Here is a 14,060-nt window from a genome sequence, read left to right on the forward strand (position 1 = left end):
CCATTATAAGACTCTCTGATTTACTGGCCCACTCTATTTCCCTGTACAGTTTCTTATTATACTCATCAGAGTCATTAGGCCTATTGCACACTCCTACTTTCAATTTTGATCTCCCAATGCTTATGTCACGGCAAACTGACTCTCCACTGCACTGTACAGGGATGTTGACTGGCTTCACTTTCTTTGATTTTATGTGTTTCTTAACTAATAGCATAACCCCTCCTCCCTTCCTATCCTGTCTATACACATTGTACTCCCCAAATTCCAGTTCTGCATTCCTTATATCTGTGTGACACAACATCTCTGATATCCCAACAATATCTGCCTTTGATGTTTTGAGCAATACCTCAAATTTATTTACCAAACTCCTAGCATTGGTGTACATGCAAGTATACATGCACCTGTTCCTATTCTTAGCTACGCTAACACAACCCATGTGTTTACTTGTACCGCAATGACTCCCAGCAGTCTCTGAAATATCCTGCATCTTGTTTTCCAGGCTGCTGCTCATACCTATAGAAGCAGTGCAAGAATCACTTTCACCTCTGCCAGTGGCTACTGTTAATCTATTAGTCCTTGTATCCCCCCAAGCTAGCAGTTTTCCCTGTTGTTGTGGAAGTTGATAGCTTAAATAGAAAACAGAAAACAATAATGGCTCCAACACTGAACCTGAGGGACTCCACTAATAACATTAGTCCACGAAGAGCAGTGTCCATTGATTACCACCCAACCATCCCTTAATCCACAGCAGCACATTTGCCTCCAATGCCACACTGCTCCAATTTGTGCAGCAGTCGCCCATGTGCAACCAAGCAATTCTTTTTTTCAGTATCTGGGTCCAAAGTGTATAGAAGCCTCCAGACCTCTATACACTTTGAGTACTGTATACAGGTTTGGAGGCCTCATTTTAAGAAGGATGTAGAGCTGTTGGAATGAGTACAGAAAGGGGCAACAAGATTAGTGAATGGAATGAAGGGTTGCTCTTACGAAAAAAGGCTTTAAGTTTTGTAGATGACAGTGTCTGGTGACTAGGCATCTGCGAGGTGATCTGATTGAGGTGTATAAAGCCTTGAATGGTTTGAGCATGCTCGATGCTGATGGGATTCTTCCTCTTGCTCAGAATAATAACCTGAGAGGGCATAAATTCAAATTGAGGATAGATGAATTCAGTTGTAGGATAGATGTGTGGAAGTTTGCCTTTAGCCAGCAGGTAGTTGATTGGTGGAACAGACTTCCATCTTTTGTTGTGGAAGTTGATAGCCTAAATAAATTTAAGGCTGAGCTGGACAGGTATTTGGAACGAACGGAGGGGTGAAACGGAGAGTGTTTTTTTTTTTTTTTTTGGCTGATGCTGCATAAGCTTGCTTTCTTGCATCATAAGCCTCTACTAATGTTAATGCTAAATATAAATTTAAAACTGAACTGGAGAAACATTTGGAGTTTTTTTTTTTTTTTTATGAAAACCCCAAACAAGAGAGGTATTATCACCTACGGTTGGTTGGTTGTTTTAGGACTTTATGGCACATTAGAGTCTAAGGCTATAATGCACCAAGTTAAATTATAACCTATAGTACTTAGTATCATACTTGGGTTGGAGGTTGGGAAGACGAAAGAAATTTGTTGACATTAGACTTGAGCTTCTGTAGACTATAATTTTGAGGAGAGACATATGAAGGAAGGTTGTCCAGAAAATGGCCGTTGAATGAATAAACAAGGAAAATGAAAAGTTGGCTGGTGGCGGCACATGTTTGGACTGTTTTGAAAGAGAGAAGTGGGAAGTATAGAAGCCAATTCAGAAGAACAGTACCCATGGAAGTATCTGTAGAAAAGGCGTGCAGCAGAAACAGTACCTCTATGAGACATTGAGGGGAGAGACTCTGTTAGTGATGAGTCATTAAATTAACCTAACTGCCCTGTTCTGAATGGAATCTAGAAGCCTGAAAGAGGTTTTGGGGGCACTGGCTCAGATGTGGGAACAATATTCCATGGTAGGGTAGATTTGTGATTTGTACAGAGCAAACAGCTGTTTGGAAGAAAAGTAACACTGAGAGCGAAAGAGAAAACCAAGTTTTTTAGATGCAGAGGAAGCAATATTAGTAATGTGGTTGTGCCAAGAGAGATTAGAAGTCAGGGTAATCCCCCAAAAGAGATATATCAACTTGCCTAAAAATCGGAGTGTCCCCAAAGATATGCTCCTATGCTTATCTGACTGGATGGGTGAAATGGGAAGGGTTTTTTTTTTTTTTTTTTTTTTTTTTGGCCGATGATCTATAAGCTTGTGTTTGTTGTATCATATGCTTCAACTAATGCTAATGCTGCCCTTGAAGAACCTTTCAGAAGATTGTACTGGTCACAGAAAGGAGTCAATATGAATGGAGAGTACCTAACCTACTTATGATTTGCAGATGACATTGTGATCATAAGCGACGATTCCAAAGAATTATTAGAGGAAAATCTTAATTAGTTATGCAGAGTTAGTAAGGATTTCGGACTAAAGATGAATATGGCTAAAACAGAAGTAATGGTGAACAAGTATGCCACAGAAAAATCATTAGCATTAGTAGAGGCATATGATGCAAGAAAGCTTATGCAGCATCAGCCGAAAAAAAAAAAAAAAAACACCACTTCCATTTCACCCTTCCATTCATTCGAAATACCTGTCCAGCTGAGCCTTCCATGTACTTAGGCTATCAACTTCCACAACAAGGGATGGATGTCTGTTCCACCAACAAACTACCTGCTGGCTAAAGGCAAATTTCCGCACATCTATCCAGCATCTGTCTTTCCTCAATCTGAATTTATGCCCTCTCAGGTGATTATTCTGAGCATTGAAGGAGCAGTAATTCAAAAGGTCGACTCATATACTTATCTGGGACAAGTCATTACTACTTACAAACTCATAAATTTCATAAATTGCTGTAATACTGAAAAATGACTGGAAGTCAAGAAAAGAATAAATTTCGGAAAGATAGCATTCAGGAAATATAGTCACATGCTGAAGAGCAATATCCCAATTTGTCTGAAAGGTAAAATAATGAACCAATGTATACTCCCCACTATGACTTATGGAAATGAAACTTGGTCACTCACCAAAAGAATGGAAGAGAAGCTGAAACCCCACAGTGAAGAATAGAACAAATTATAATAGGAATCAGACTGTTGGCTAAGAAGAGATACACATGGATTAGGCAGCAAACACAAGTAAAGGACATTCTTATCAAACTAAAGAACTAAAATGGTGTTCGACTGGACACTTAGCTCGAAGACATGATGAGAGATGGACTAAGAGAATAGCAGAATGGTACCCAAGAGGAGCTAAAATAAAACCCAGAAGATCAACAACAGAGATTGACAGATGAAATTTATGAGTTTGTAAGTAGTAAATGGATGACCATTGCACAAAACAGAAGGAATAGGAAAGTTGCCAGAGAAGCCTGCATCCTGCAGTGGATTGAAAATGGTCGACGATATTGACAGTAGAGCGTCAAAAATCCAAATGTCAATAATCTGAACGATACAGTATTTATTTATTTTTATGCTGGTGCCAATTACAGTAAGCGCTGGTTATTGTAACCACATTTGCGAATTGAATTTTGATTCTATTAAACTGTAATAGAATCAAAGGCAATTGTAATAAGCAAAAAATGGAGGAATATTATCCACAGGTTATAAAAATGAAGATATAAGCGAGTCTTCGTTAGCAAAATTTTACGAGATTGGAAAGCCAACTATAACAGAAATTAAAAACAAGGAAAAAAATTTAAAGTTAGCATCAAAACTTGATTCAGACGATGGGGCAAAAAAAAAAAATAAATAAATAAAAAAAAAATAAAAACTATGAGAACAGCTAATGACCCATCTCTCGAAGATGCTGTTTGGTTTGGGAGCATCAGCAACTAAGGGATATGCTTTGTGTATACTGTCTGTAAATTGTGTGTTCTCTGGTTGATTTTTTGCTTTGCAGGATGAAAAACCTGAGCCTCAGAGAGAAAAAACCATGCTGCCTTCACCTGAGGCTGACTAACTCAGCCACATTTGAAAAAGGTCCATAAAAATTCCTCCTATGATCAATGGGACTCGAACTCAAATCTTTTACACCAGGCGTAGGGAGGACGGTGATTCTTATCAACTGGCCACCTATGAAGGCTAGGTACAAGCAAGAAACTGAATGCTGTCCAAGTCAACTACTATTGCTGAAAAGAGTGAGAGATCTGACAGCAGAAAAACGAAGTTCGAAAATGGTGTAGCAAAAAATAAGTAATTATGTGTCATTGTGGCTGAAAGTTCCATTTGTTTTGTACCTAAGGATAAAAATACTTGAGTACAACTTAGTGCTTTATTTCTAAACTTACTAAACCCCCCCTTTTTTTTTTTTCAGTCTCCAGACCAGTATATTTCATAAGTTTGAAAATCTGAACAAATCAGAAGTCCGAACTAACCCCGATCCCAATTAATTCAGATTATCGACGCTCTACTGTGCCCGGATTTCAGGAAAGCTTTTGATACTGTGTCACATGGAAAACTACTACCGTACAAATTGGAGCATTATGGCATTAAGGGTAAGTTGCTACAATGGATAAAAGGATGGTTGAGTGGAAGTAGACAGAGTGGTAATCAATGGACACTGCTCTTCGTGGACCAATGTTATTAGTGCAGAGCCTGAGGGTTCGGTGTTGGATTCATTGTTGTTTTCTGTATTTATCAATGATATTAATGAAGGTATATCAGGCTTAATGTCAAAGTTTGCAGAAGATACAAAGGTTGGCAGGGTTATTAATGACAGCAATGACAGTATGCTACTGCAACAGGATCTAGAAAAGTTGGGCAGATGGGCTGCAAAGTGACAACTGAAGTTTAATATTGATAAATGCAAAGTACTGCATATGGATAGCAGTAACTCCAGAAAAATGTACCAATTGTGTGGTGTTATACTCAGGGTATTGGAGAATGAAAGAGGCCTGGGGGGTAACTGTGCAGTCAGATATGAAGTTTTTTGAGCAGTGCAGGCAGGCGGCCAGAGTAGGTCATGGGGTCTTGTCACTGATATACAATAATTTTGCTAACAGGGATATTGAGGTGATTATCCCCTTGTATAAGGCAATGGTCAGGCCACACCTTCAGTACTGTGTAAATGTCTGGAAGCCTCAGTTTAGGAAGGATGTAGAGTTGCTAGAAGAAGTACAAAGAAGGGCAACAAGACTGTTGAAGGGAACAAAGGGGTGCTCTTATGAAGAAAGGCTTAAGTTCTGCAAATTGCAGCATTTGGAGAGTAGGCATCTGCAAGGTGATCTGATTGAGGTGTATAAGGCCTTGAATGGATTGAGCAGGCTCAATGCGATGGGATTCTTCCTCTTGCCCAGATTACGAACCTGAGGGGACATAAAATGAAATTGAGAAGACAGTTGTAGAAGAGATGTGTGGAAATTTGCCTTTAGCCAGCGGGTAGTTGAATGCTGGAACAAACTTCCCTCTGTCATTGTGGAAGTTGATAGCTTTAATAAATTCAAGGAAGTGGATAAACCTTTGGAGCGGATGGATGGGTGAAATGAGAAGTTGGTTTTTTTTTTGGGATGATGCTGTATAAGCTTGCTTTCTTGCATCATATGTGTCTACTAATGCTACTGAGTTAGCTATTTATAAAAATTTTTTATAGTACTCTAGTAATGTAGTAAGTAATTTATTGATTATCTGTTAGTTAAAATTTCATTTGAATGCTGTTATTATTGACAAAATTTCATAATCTGAAAATATTAAATTATCAGAAACAACTAAACCTTACCGATGCAATTCTCAGGTGTGAGGCTATTAACTAAAAAATCAGCACAATGTTTAGCTGCTAGATGCATTCTTAAATTCCGTGCTGTTATGTAAGCATCCTTCACTTTATCTTCTGGAATTTCTAATCTAAAATATACAAAGTCCATGCAAGTTACCTAATTAATCTTCAAAGCAAAATTTCCTTAAATTAAGCATAACAAGCAATTATAATCATCATTGCAATCCTTTCTAAAATTGATTATCATGATTTTTTAATTGTTTACATAAAAAAAAACATAAATTAGGTACAACCCACAAAAAAAAAAAAAAAAAGAAAAAAAAAATGCACATCATTCAATACTACCCAGAAAATGCTGCAAGGAAGCTGCATACCGACGTAAGTAATAACACTTTGTTTTAGTCTATTGGCATTTTCTGTGACCATGTTGATCAACCATTTAACTGATAATTACAGTCTTCAGTTTTTACTTGGGTGGTTCATGGTTCTGAATGAAAATTCAGAATTTATTAAAAAATCTAAAACTACATCTACAATCATCTGTCATATTTTTAATTAAAAACTTTTTTCCCAGTATCATCTACAAATATAGAACTGTAGATCCTTTAAATATCCATTTTCTGAACTACTTACCCAGGCTTACAGGAGGCAGAGGATTGTGATAAATGGTTATTCCTCAGATTGGGTTAATGTAAGAAATGGGGTTCCCCAAGGATCAGTATTGGAAATACTGTTGTTTTTGATTTTCTTAACTGACATTGATGAAGGAGTACGGAGCGTGATGTCTAAATTTACAGATGATGTAAAGATTGGTAGAATAGTTAATGATTGCTACCAAGCAAAGTTTCTTCAGAATGATCTAGATAAACTTCAGGGATGGTCAGAAAAGCATGCTTTAATCCAGCAAATTGCAAGGTCGTACATCTGGGGAACAGTAACCCCAAAATAACTTATACACTTGGTGGAGTTGAACTAAAGTCAATAGTGGAAGAAAGAGACTTGAGAGTTACGATACAGTCAGATATGAAGTTCTTCGAGCATGGTAGACAGATTGCAAGGAAGGCCCATAGTGTCCTAGCGATGATTTATCGAACAATTGCTAGTAGAGATAAGGATGTCATAATCCCATTATATAAACCTATTGTTAGACCACATTTGGAATACTGTTCTCAAGTATGGAAAATGTTCTTGGTTGGTTGGTTGTTTTGTTGTTTATTGGCGCATTGACAACGGAGAGAAAATGTTCTTGAAAGGGTCCAAAGACGGGTAAATAGCCTGGTGAGTTCAGTTCGGGAAAAGAGCTTCCATATGAGGAAAACCTGCAAATATGTGGGTTGCACAGCTTGGAAACTAGGCACATTAGAGGAGACTTGATTGAGATGTTTAAGGTGGTGAGAGGCAAAAGTAAAATGAATGAGGATGAAACTTTCATGGTTATAAATGATTCTAGGCCATAAATTCAAGTTATGGGGGAGGGAGTTGTTTAGACTGGATTGCAGGAAGTTTTATTTCAGCCAGCGAGTTATAAATTACTGGAATAATTTACCTTTACCTGCATGGGTGGTTGGGGCTGACAGTTCGGGGAAATTCAAAGGTCAGCTGGATAATTTTATTTTATTATTATTATTTTATTTTTATTTCTTTTTTAGCTGGTGTATCTTAAGCCTTAGGCTTCCTTGCACCATATGGCCATTACTAATACTAATATAACAAAGGGTTTTGGGCATGGCTAATTATGTGTGTTATTTAATATACCAAATTGAAAAAAATTACACTAGTTTTTTTCCCCAACACATGAATTTTATTTTTTTTTTACGACACATCAAAATGTTTCTGAATAAAATATGCAAAAATAATACTGAATTTTTTTATTATTACAAGTCTGGTGACTTCTGTCTGATGCTAAAATGGATGGTGAATGAGCTGATTACATGATTCCCCCCCCCCAATATGACTATGAACAGAGAGCCCCCCACCCTTAGACCTCAAATGATATAACCTCCAAAACTTCTGATATGGTCAATTTTCTCTCTACCAGCATTGATCTTTTTGTAGTAGTATGAGACCCCAAACAGTGAATTCTGATGCTTCATCCCAATTTATATTGAACTGGCTACCTTTTACAGAATTGACAGTTATCCTCATTGTCAGGCATAATAAATATAGCTGTGTTCAGTTGATAGCTTTTATCAAAAATAACATACCACCACTAAATCCCATAAATAAATTAAATTAAATAAATAACATACCACCACTAAATCCCATTTTGAATAATTTATAGGATTTAATGGTGGTATATTATTGACCTATTCATTCCTTTACACTCTTTATGACTAAATGGGTCCTCCATATCGTATAAGTAACCCACACCTCTTTTACATCAGGGGAGGAAATCTTAACAATGAGAAATTATGTGCAGCCTGTGGTGTAGCAGTTCTAGACATTTAATATATGTGCAACAGCCTGGTTATTCATTCAGTGAGGCCTAGGGAGTAGATCAGATAAGCATCATTAGCAAAATGTTGGCACCCTATGCACTGCTGTAAATTGTTCTCATTATTCTTGTCAGCCACCACCTTCCTCCTTTTCCTCCATGGCCAGCATTTCAAATTGATGTAATATATCAGGAGATAATCTGCACTTGTGTAAGTACTTCGTAACTCTCTCTGTGTGTTCCCCCTGCCCCCTCACTTTCTCACTGCAGAATTATTGTAGTGAGACCACAGCTTATTCACCAGTGCCTCAGCTGCATTATTCATATGTGCTGGTGTACAGAAGGGGAAACTAATTAACAAACTAGAGCACAAAATGTAAAAAGCCCTGGAGTGGTAGGGGCTAGGATACATGCCTAAATTTTCCACTATAGTTTGCAACAAACCTTGCTAGTAAGAGGGACAAACTGCCTCAACAGCCACTTTTAGAGGTTTTTCACTTCTAAAATTTGTTTATCATTCTCCTCTACTTTATTTTACAAATAAGTGAAATTTTAATTTTTCATTTTCTCAAATTTAATATTTTTGTTGTTAAAGATTCTGGGTTGACAGATACAAACCATATCAGCTAGCTTTAAGTTTCACTCCTACATTTGGTCACCATCTGCAAGAATTTTTAATGTAAATTAGAACAGGCACTTTGATTCCAGTAAATCGTTGTCTTTAACATGGAACCTGTCAAGCTATACCAGAACATCCAAAAGTGTATCACTTTTGGATGTTCTGGTGTGATTGATTTCCAATTCAACAGCAAATCTAATAAATGGGAAGACTGTAAAGATAAGTAAGTAGGTCTGCTTCTTGTATCCTGGAGATAAGGAAGAGGGAAAAGAGGGAAAATGACAGCAACACACCTTATTCATATTAATATGCAAAGAAATGTCTGGAGCACAGACTGTCATAAATTGGCAGTGATATGTCATTTCTGGCATAATTGCCATCAAACAAACTTGTTAAGTTTTAGTATTAGTAGTGGCAAAGTGATGCAAAAGAAGCAAGCTCGTACAGCATCAGCTATAAAAAGATAAAAAGTTACCAACCTGGCTACAACATGGAAAAAAAAAGGTCAAAATTTTCTCCTATAGAGACAGGATTCAGAAAAATGTCGTTCCAACACTTTGTGAAATAAGAGCAAAACTTGGATCAAAATGTTTCTGCATTAGAGTACAGGATTAGAATTTAAATTAGATATCAATGTTGCTATGAAATCTAATCCTATAAAACATATACTATGACTCTTACCTGGCAGTATAGGCATAATCAACCAGGCGTTCAAAGGCATCAATATCAAGTGGCTCTTCCAACTTGAACTGGTGAGTTGGCCCTGCCTGAGAATCATTTATAAAAATATCAAACAAATATGGACTGGCACTTGCTAGTACAGCTCGGTGGGCATGGACTTCTTGAACATCTTCATTTCCAATCTAGAGTTTTCAAATATTTTTGAAAAATGCAAAATTGTAAAATTTATTTATTTCTAATACAGATCTACAAAAGCTATAAACAAGTGTGGGGGGCTTAAAAAAAAGAGAAAGGGTGTGTGTGTGTGTGTGTGTGTGTGTGTGTGTGTGTGTGTGTGTGTGTGTGTGTGTGTGTGTGTGTGTGTGTGTGTGTGTGTGTGTGTCGAGCACACGAGATGGTTTTATGTGAAATATCCTTGGCTCGGAAGAGGTTAGCAAAATCCAAGCCAATAAGTCTAATTACCCATTTGATTGTAGCCATTTGCTGAATAGTACGAATGCAACAATACAATATGCCTCTGGCAGGAGCTCAGATGACATCACTTCTGCATTGAATTTTTCATTACCAATCAGATTTACTCTGTTGAGGTGCCCCAAGGATGTTTCACATAAAAAAAAAAAAAAAACTAATAAATGTTCCATAAAAAATTTACAGGAATTTCATACAAATTTGTAAATATTCAATACAAATTTTTACACACACACACATACATACATTAAATTGACAGCAGTATCAATTAAAAAAAAAAAACACATTTGTTGCAATATCTATTTATAATGTAAGTGCCTGACATTGGGTTTTATCTGTATTTTAACTATATAATGAGATAAGCATTATAAAAATGACACTAAAATATAATCAAAATTATGAATTTCCAAGTGATTCTGACCTGTCTTTGAAAGTTGGAATTAGCATTAGCATGGCATACAATGCAAGAAAGCAAGCTTATGCAGCATCAGCAAAAAAAAACCCCCTCCCATTTCATCCCTCCATTTGTTCCAAATGCTTGTCCAGTTCAGCCTTAAATTTATTTAGGCTATCAACTTCCGCAAAAAAAGATGAAAGTCTGTTCTACCCACTGATTAAAGGCAAATTTCCGCACATCTATTCTACAACTGTCTTTCCTCAATTTGAAACTATGCCCCCTCAGGTTTTTAATCTGAGCAAGAAGAAGAATCCTATCAGCATTCTGCTTGCTCAACACATTCAAGGTCTTATACACCTCAATCAGATCATCTCGCAGGTGCCTACTCTACAGACACTGCAATTTGCAGAACTTAAGCCTTTCTTGGTAAGAGCACCCCTTTTGTTCCCCTTCTTCATATTCATTCTAGCAACTCTACACCCTACGTAAAATGAGGCCTCCAGACCCGTACACAGTACTCTGGTTTGTGGCCTGACCATTGCTTTGTATAATGGTATAATCACCTCCCTGTCCCTGCTACCAAAATTCCTATATATCATTGACAAGACTCCATGACCTGCCCTGGCAGCCCATCTGCACTGCTCAGCAAACTTCATATTTGACTGCATAATTACCCTCAGGTCTTTTTCACTTTCAACTTCCTTGAGTGTAGTACCAGACAGTTGGTATGTTTCTCTTCGGTTATTGCAACCCATATGCAGTACTTTGCATTTGTCAATGTTAAACTTCAGTTGCCACTTCTCAGCCTATTTACCCAACTTATCTAGATCCAGTTGGAGTAGCATAATGTCTTTACTGTCGTTAAAAACCCTGCCACCCTTTGTATCATCTGCAAACTTGGACACTAAACCTGATATACCTTCATCAATATCATTGATAAATAAACAAAACAACAATGGGCCCAACACTGAACCCTGGGGAACTCCAATAATAACATTTGTCCACGAAGAGCAGTGTCCATTGATTACCACTCTCTGTAGTCTCTCACTCAACCATCTTTATCCATTGTAGAAACTTACCCTTAATGCCATACCTCTGCAATTTGTACAGTAGTCTTCCATGTGCAACAGTTTTCCTGAAATCCAAGTATATCATTTATCAAAATTAGTTTTGGCATTCAGTTCCTTTGTGACCATATCACAGTATCCAATCAAATTGGTCAGATAAGACTTCCCTTTAACAGACGCATTCTGTGTTGTAACTATTACTGTAGACTTGTCTAGATGATCAACAATGCTTCTTTAACCAGAGATTCCATTATTTTCCACGGAACAGAAGTTAAACTAACAGGTCTATAATTACTTGTGTCACCTTTTGAACCCCCTTTGTGAATTAGTGATACATTTGCACACCTCCAGTCCATGGGGACTTCCCCAAAGTCCAAGGAAGCTCTCATAATTATGGCTAAGGGTTTGCTTACTTCCTTTGCTGCCTCCTTTAATATAATTGGATAGATTCTGTCCACCCAAGTGCCTTTTTTATGTTTAACTTCAACAATTTCTCCACCACTTTGCTCTCAGTTATTACAAAATCACTTATCTTCCTGTTACAGTTTGATAAACTTCTGGCATTCCCCTCATTGAATAACTCATCATGTGTAAATGTAGATGCAAAATACTCATTCAATTTATCACCTACCTGAGCATGATCATCAATAGTCAACCCATCTATGTTAAGTGGTCCAATCTGATTCATCCCTTTCCTTCTAGAGTTTACATAAGTAAAGAACTCTTTGTTGTTTTTCTTTGCATCCTTTGCCAACGATTTTACGTAATCTGCCTTCGCCTGCCTAACCTCGTTTGTGACTTGATTACAGACTGGTTTATATCTGCCATAGGCATCTGTGTCGCCTGATACTTGATATGCATCCCATACATTTTTCTTCTCTGCCATGAGCCTCACTAGGCCTAAACCTTGAACAGTATTTCTTAGTTGGAATGAAAAGCCTAGTAGCTTCCAAAATTAAGTCCCCGAAGGCTTCCCATTTACAATTCAGCGTTTGTAACTTCATCAGTTGATCCCACTGTATAAAATTTAAAAACTGGGTTGTTGTTGTTGTTATTTGGTTTTTAGGAGCATTAGCAACTAAGGCCATATTGCTCCGGGATATGCGGTGGTCATTCCCTGAATGACCTTTCCGCATCCTCCGTATTTGGTGGTGACGGGCTCGAACCCCGGTCTAATCAAGAAGCGTGTGCTACGCACTGCTGCTCCTTCCCACCTGGCTACGGAGGCGCCATTTAAAAACTGGGTGGGACCCCTGTAGTCACCTTTATGAAAGCAAAAGCCCTTCCCATTAGCCTTGATGGTAGTTACATCTTTAAGTAATTCCCACATCAGTACATTGTGATCACTGTTACCCAATGGTTCCTTTATCTGCAAAGTCTTAATGGATGAATAATCACTGCTGATAATGAGATCAAGAGTATTACTCCCTCTTGTTGCCTCTCGAACATGTTGCTGTAGAAAACAGTCATCCAATAAATCCACAAAAGTCTTGCTAGTGTGCGAGTGACCAACCAAGTTCCAGTCAATATCTGGAAAGTTAAAATCCCCCATTATAAGACATTCTGATTTACTGGCCCACTCTATTTCTCTGCACAATTGCTCATTATACTCATCAGATTCATTAGGCCTATAACACACACCTACTCTTATTTTTCCTTTCCCAGTGCTTATGTCACACCAAATAGACTCAACATTGCATTGTCCACCATTATCAACTGGATGCACTTCCTTAGATTTTGTATGTGTTTCTTAATTAACAACATAACCCTTCCTCCCTTTCTGTCCTGTCTATTCTTCCTGTACACATTGTACTCCCAAATTCCAATTCTGCACTGCTTATATCTGTGTGACACCAAGGCTCTGATATCCCAACAATACTGCCTTTGATGTCTTGACTAGCACTTCAAGCTCATCAAATTCTGAGAGAAAAACGTCAAAGTCATTAATATAGAGTCTCATAACACTTTCAGTACTGTTGACATGAGCATTCTGTGTAAGCATGGGATTTTAAATAGATTTATGCACCTCGCTGGCATAGGACAATTAAAATTCAAAGCAGATAAAAGATTTGAGGTACTGACTGAAACCACTAATTCGTTTATTTATAAATCTGAGATCCAATAGTTTTCTTCACTCCCTTTAAGAGAATTCTAAAGAAAGCACACACATATAAGAATAGGTTTTAGCTTTTTTACTAAGGATTCATGCAGATGCAAGGAAAATCTGCATATAATGAAACAGAAGTGTTTCATTATATGCAGATGCATATAATGAAACACTTCTGATCCCACTCAAGGTTTTTAATCAAACACAGACTAGAGGAGAGCAAATCATATCAGACATTAATCAAATCAGATAACAATATTACTCTAAAATGGAAATAAAGGTCATTTGAAAAACTTTTATAAGTTGAGTTACTGAAATGTCAGATTGCCTTCTTTGTTAATTCAAATATTCTGAGTTTGTTTATCGACAAATTGAAATTCTTAAACACGCCATGATACGTGAGTCGGTAATCATGCTTATCCTAGATATAACTTGCTTGTTAAACTGGTAAGTATGTCTCAGATTGGTTTTTAATGGAAGAAATGAAATGAGACAAGTGACATTTTATTGA

General features: G+C 37.4%; 1 protein-coding gene across 1 annotated transcript in view; it reads right to left on the minus strand.

The window, feature by feature from the left end:
* Positions 1 to 14,060, minus strand: part of LOC150089533 (influenza virus NS1A-binding protein homolog) — a 302,567-nt gene that overhangs the window by 216,605 nt on the left and 71,902 nt on the right. The window contains exons 3-4 of the mRNA XM_090390017.1: positions 9,511 to 9,692; positions 5,780 to 5,904 (exon numbers count right to left, since the gene is read on the minus strand). Coding sequence (XP_090246143.1) covers positions 5,780 to 5,904; positions 9,511 to 9,692 — 307 coding nt within the window. The remainder of the gene's footprint in view (positions 1 to 5,779; positions 5,905 to 9,510; positions 9,693 to 14,060) is intronic.

The sequence above is a fragment of the Mastigoproctus giganteus genome, chromosome 2 (assembly GCF_048544385.1).
Source record: "Mastigoproctus giganteus isolate SK-2022 chromosome 2, ASM4854438v1, whole genome shotgun sequence".
NCBI lineage: Eukaryota > Metazoa > Arthropoda > Arachnida > Uropygi > Thelyphonidae > Mastigoproctus > Mastigoproctus giganteus.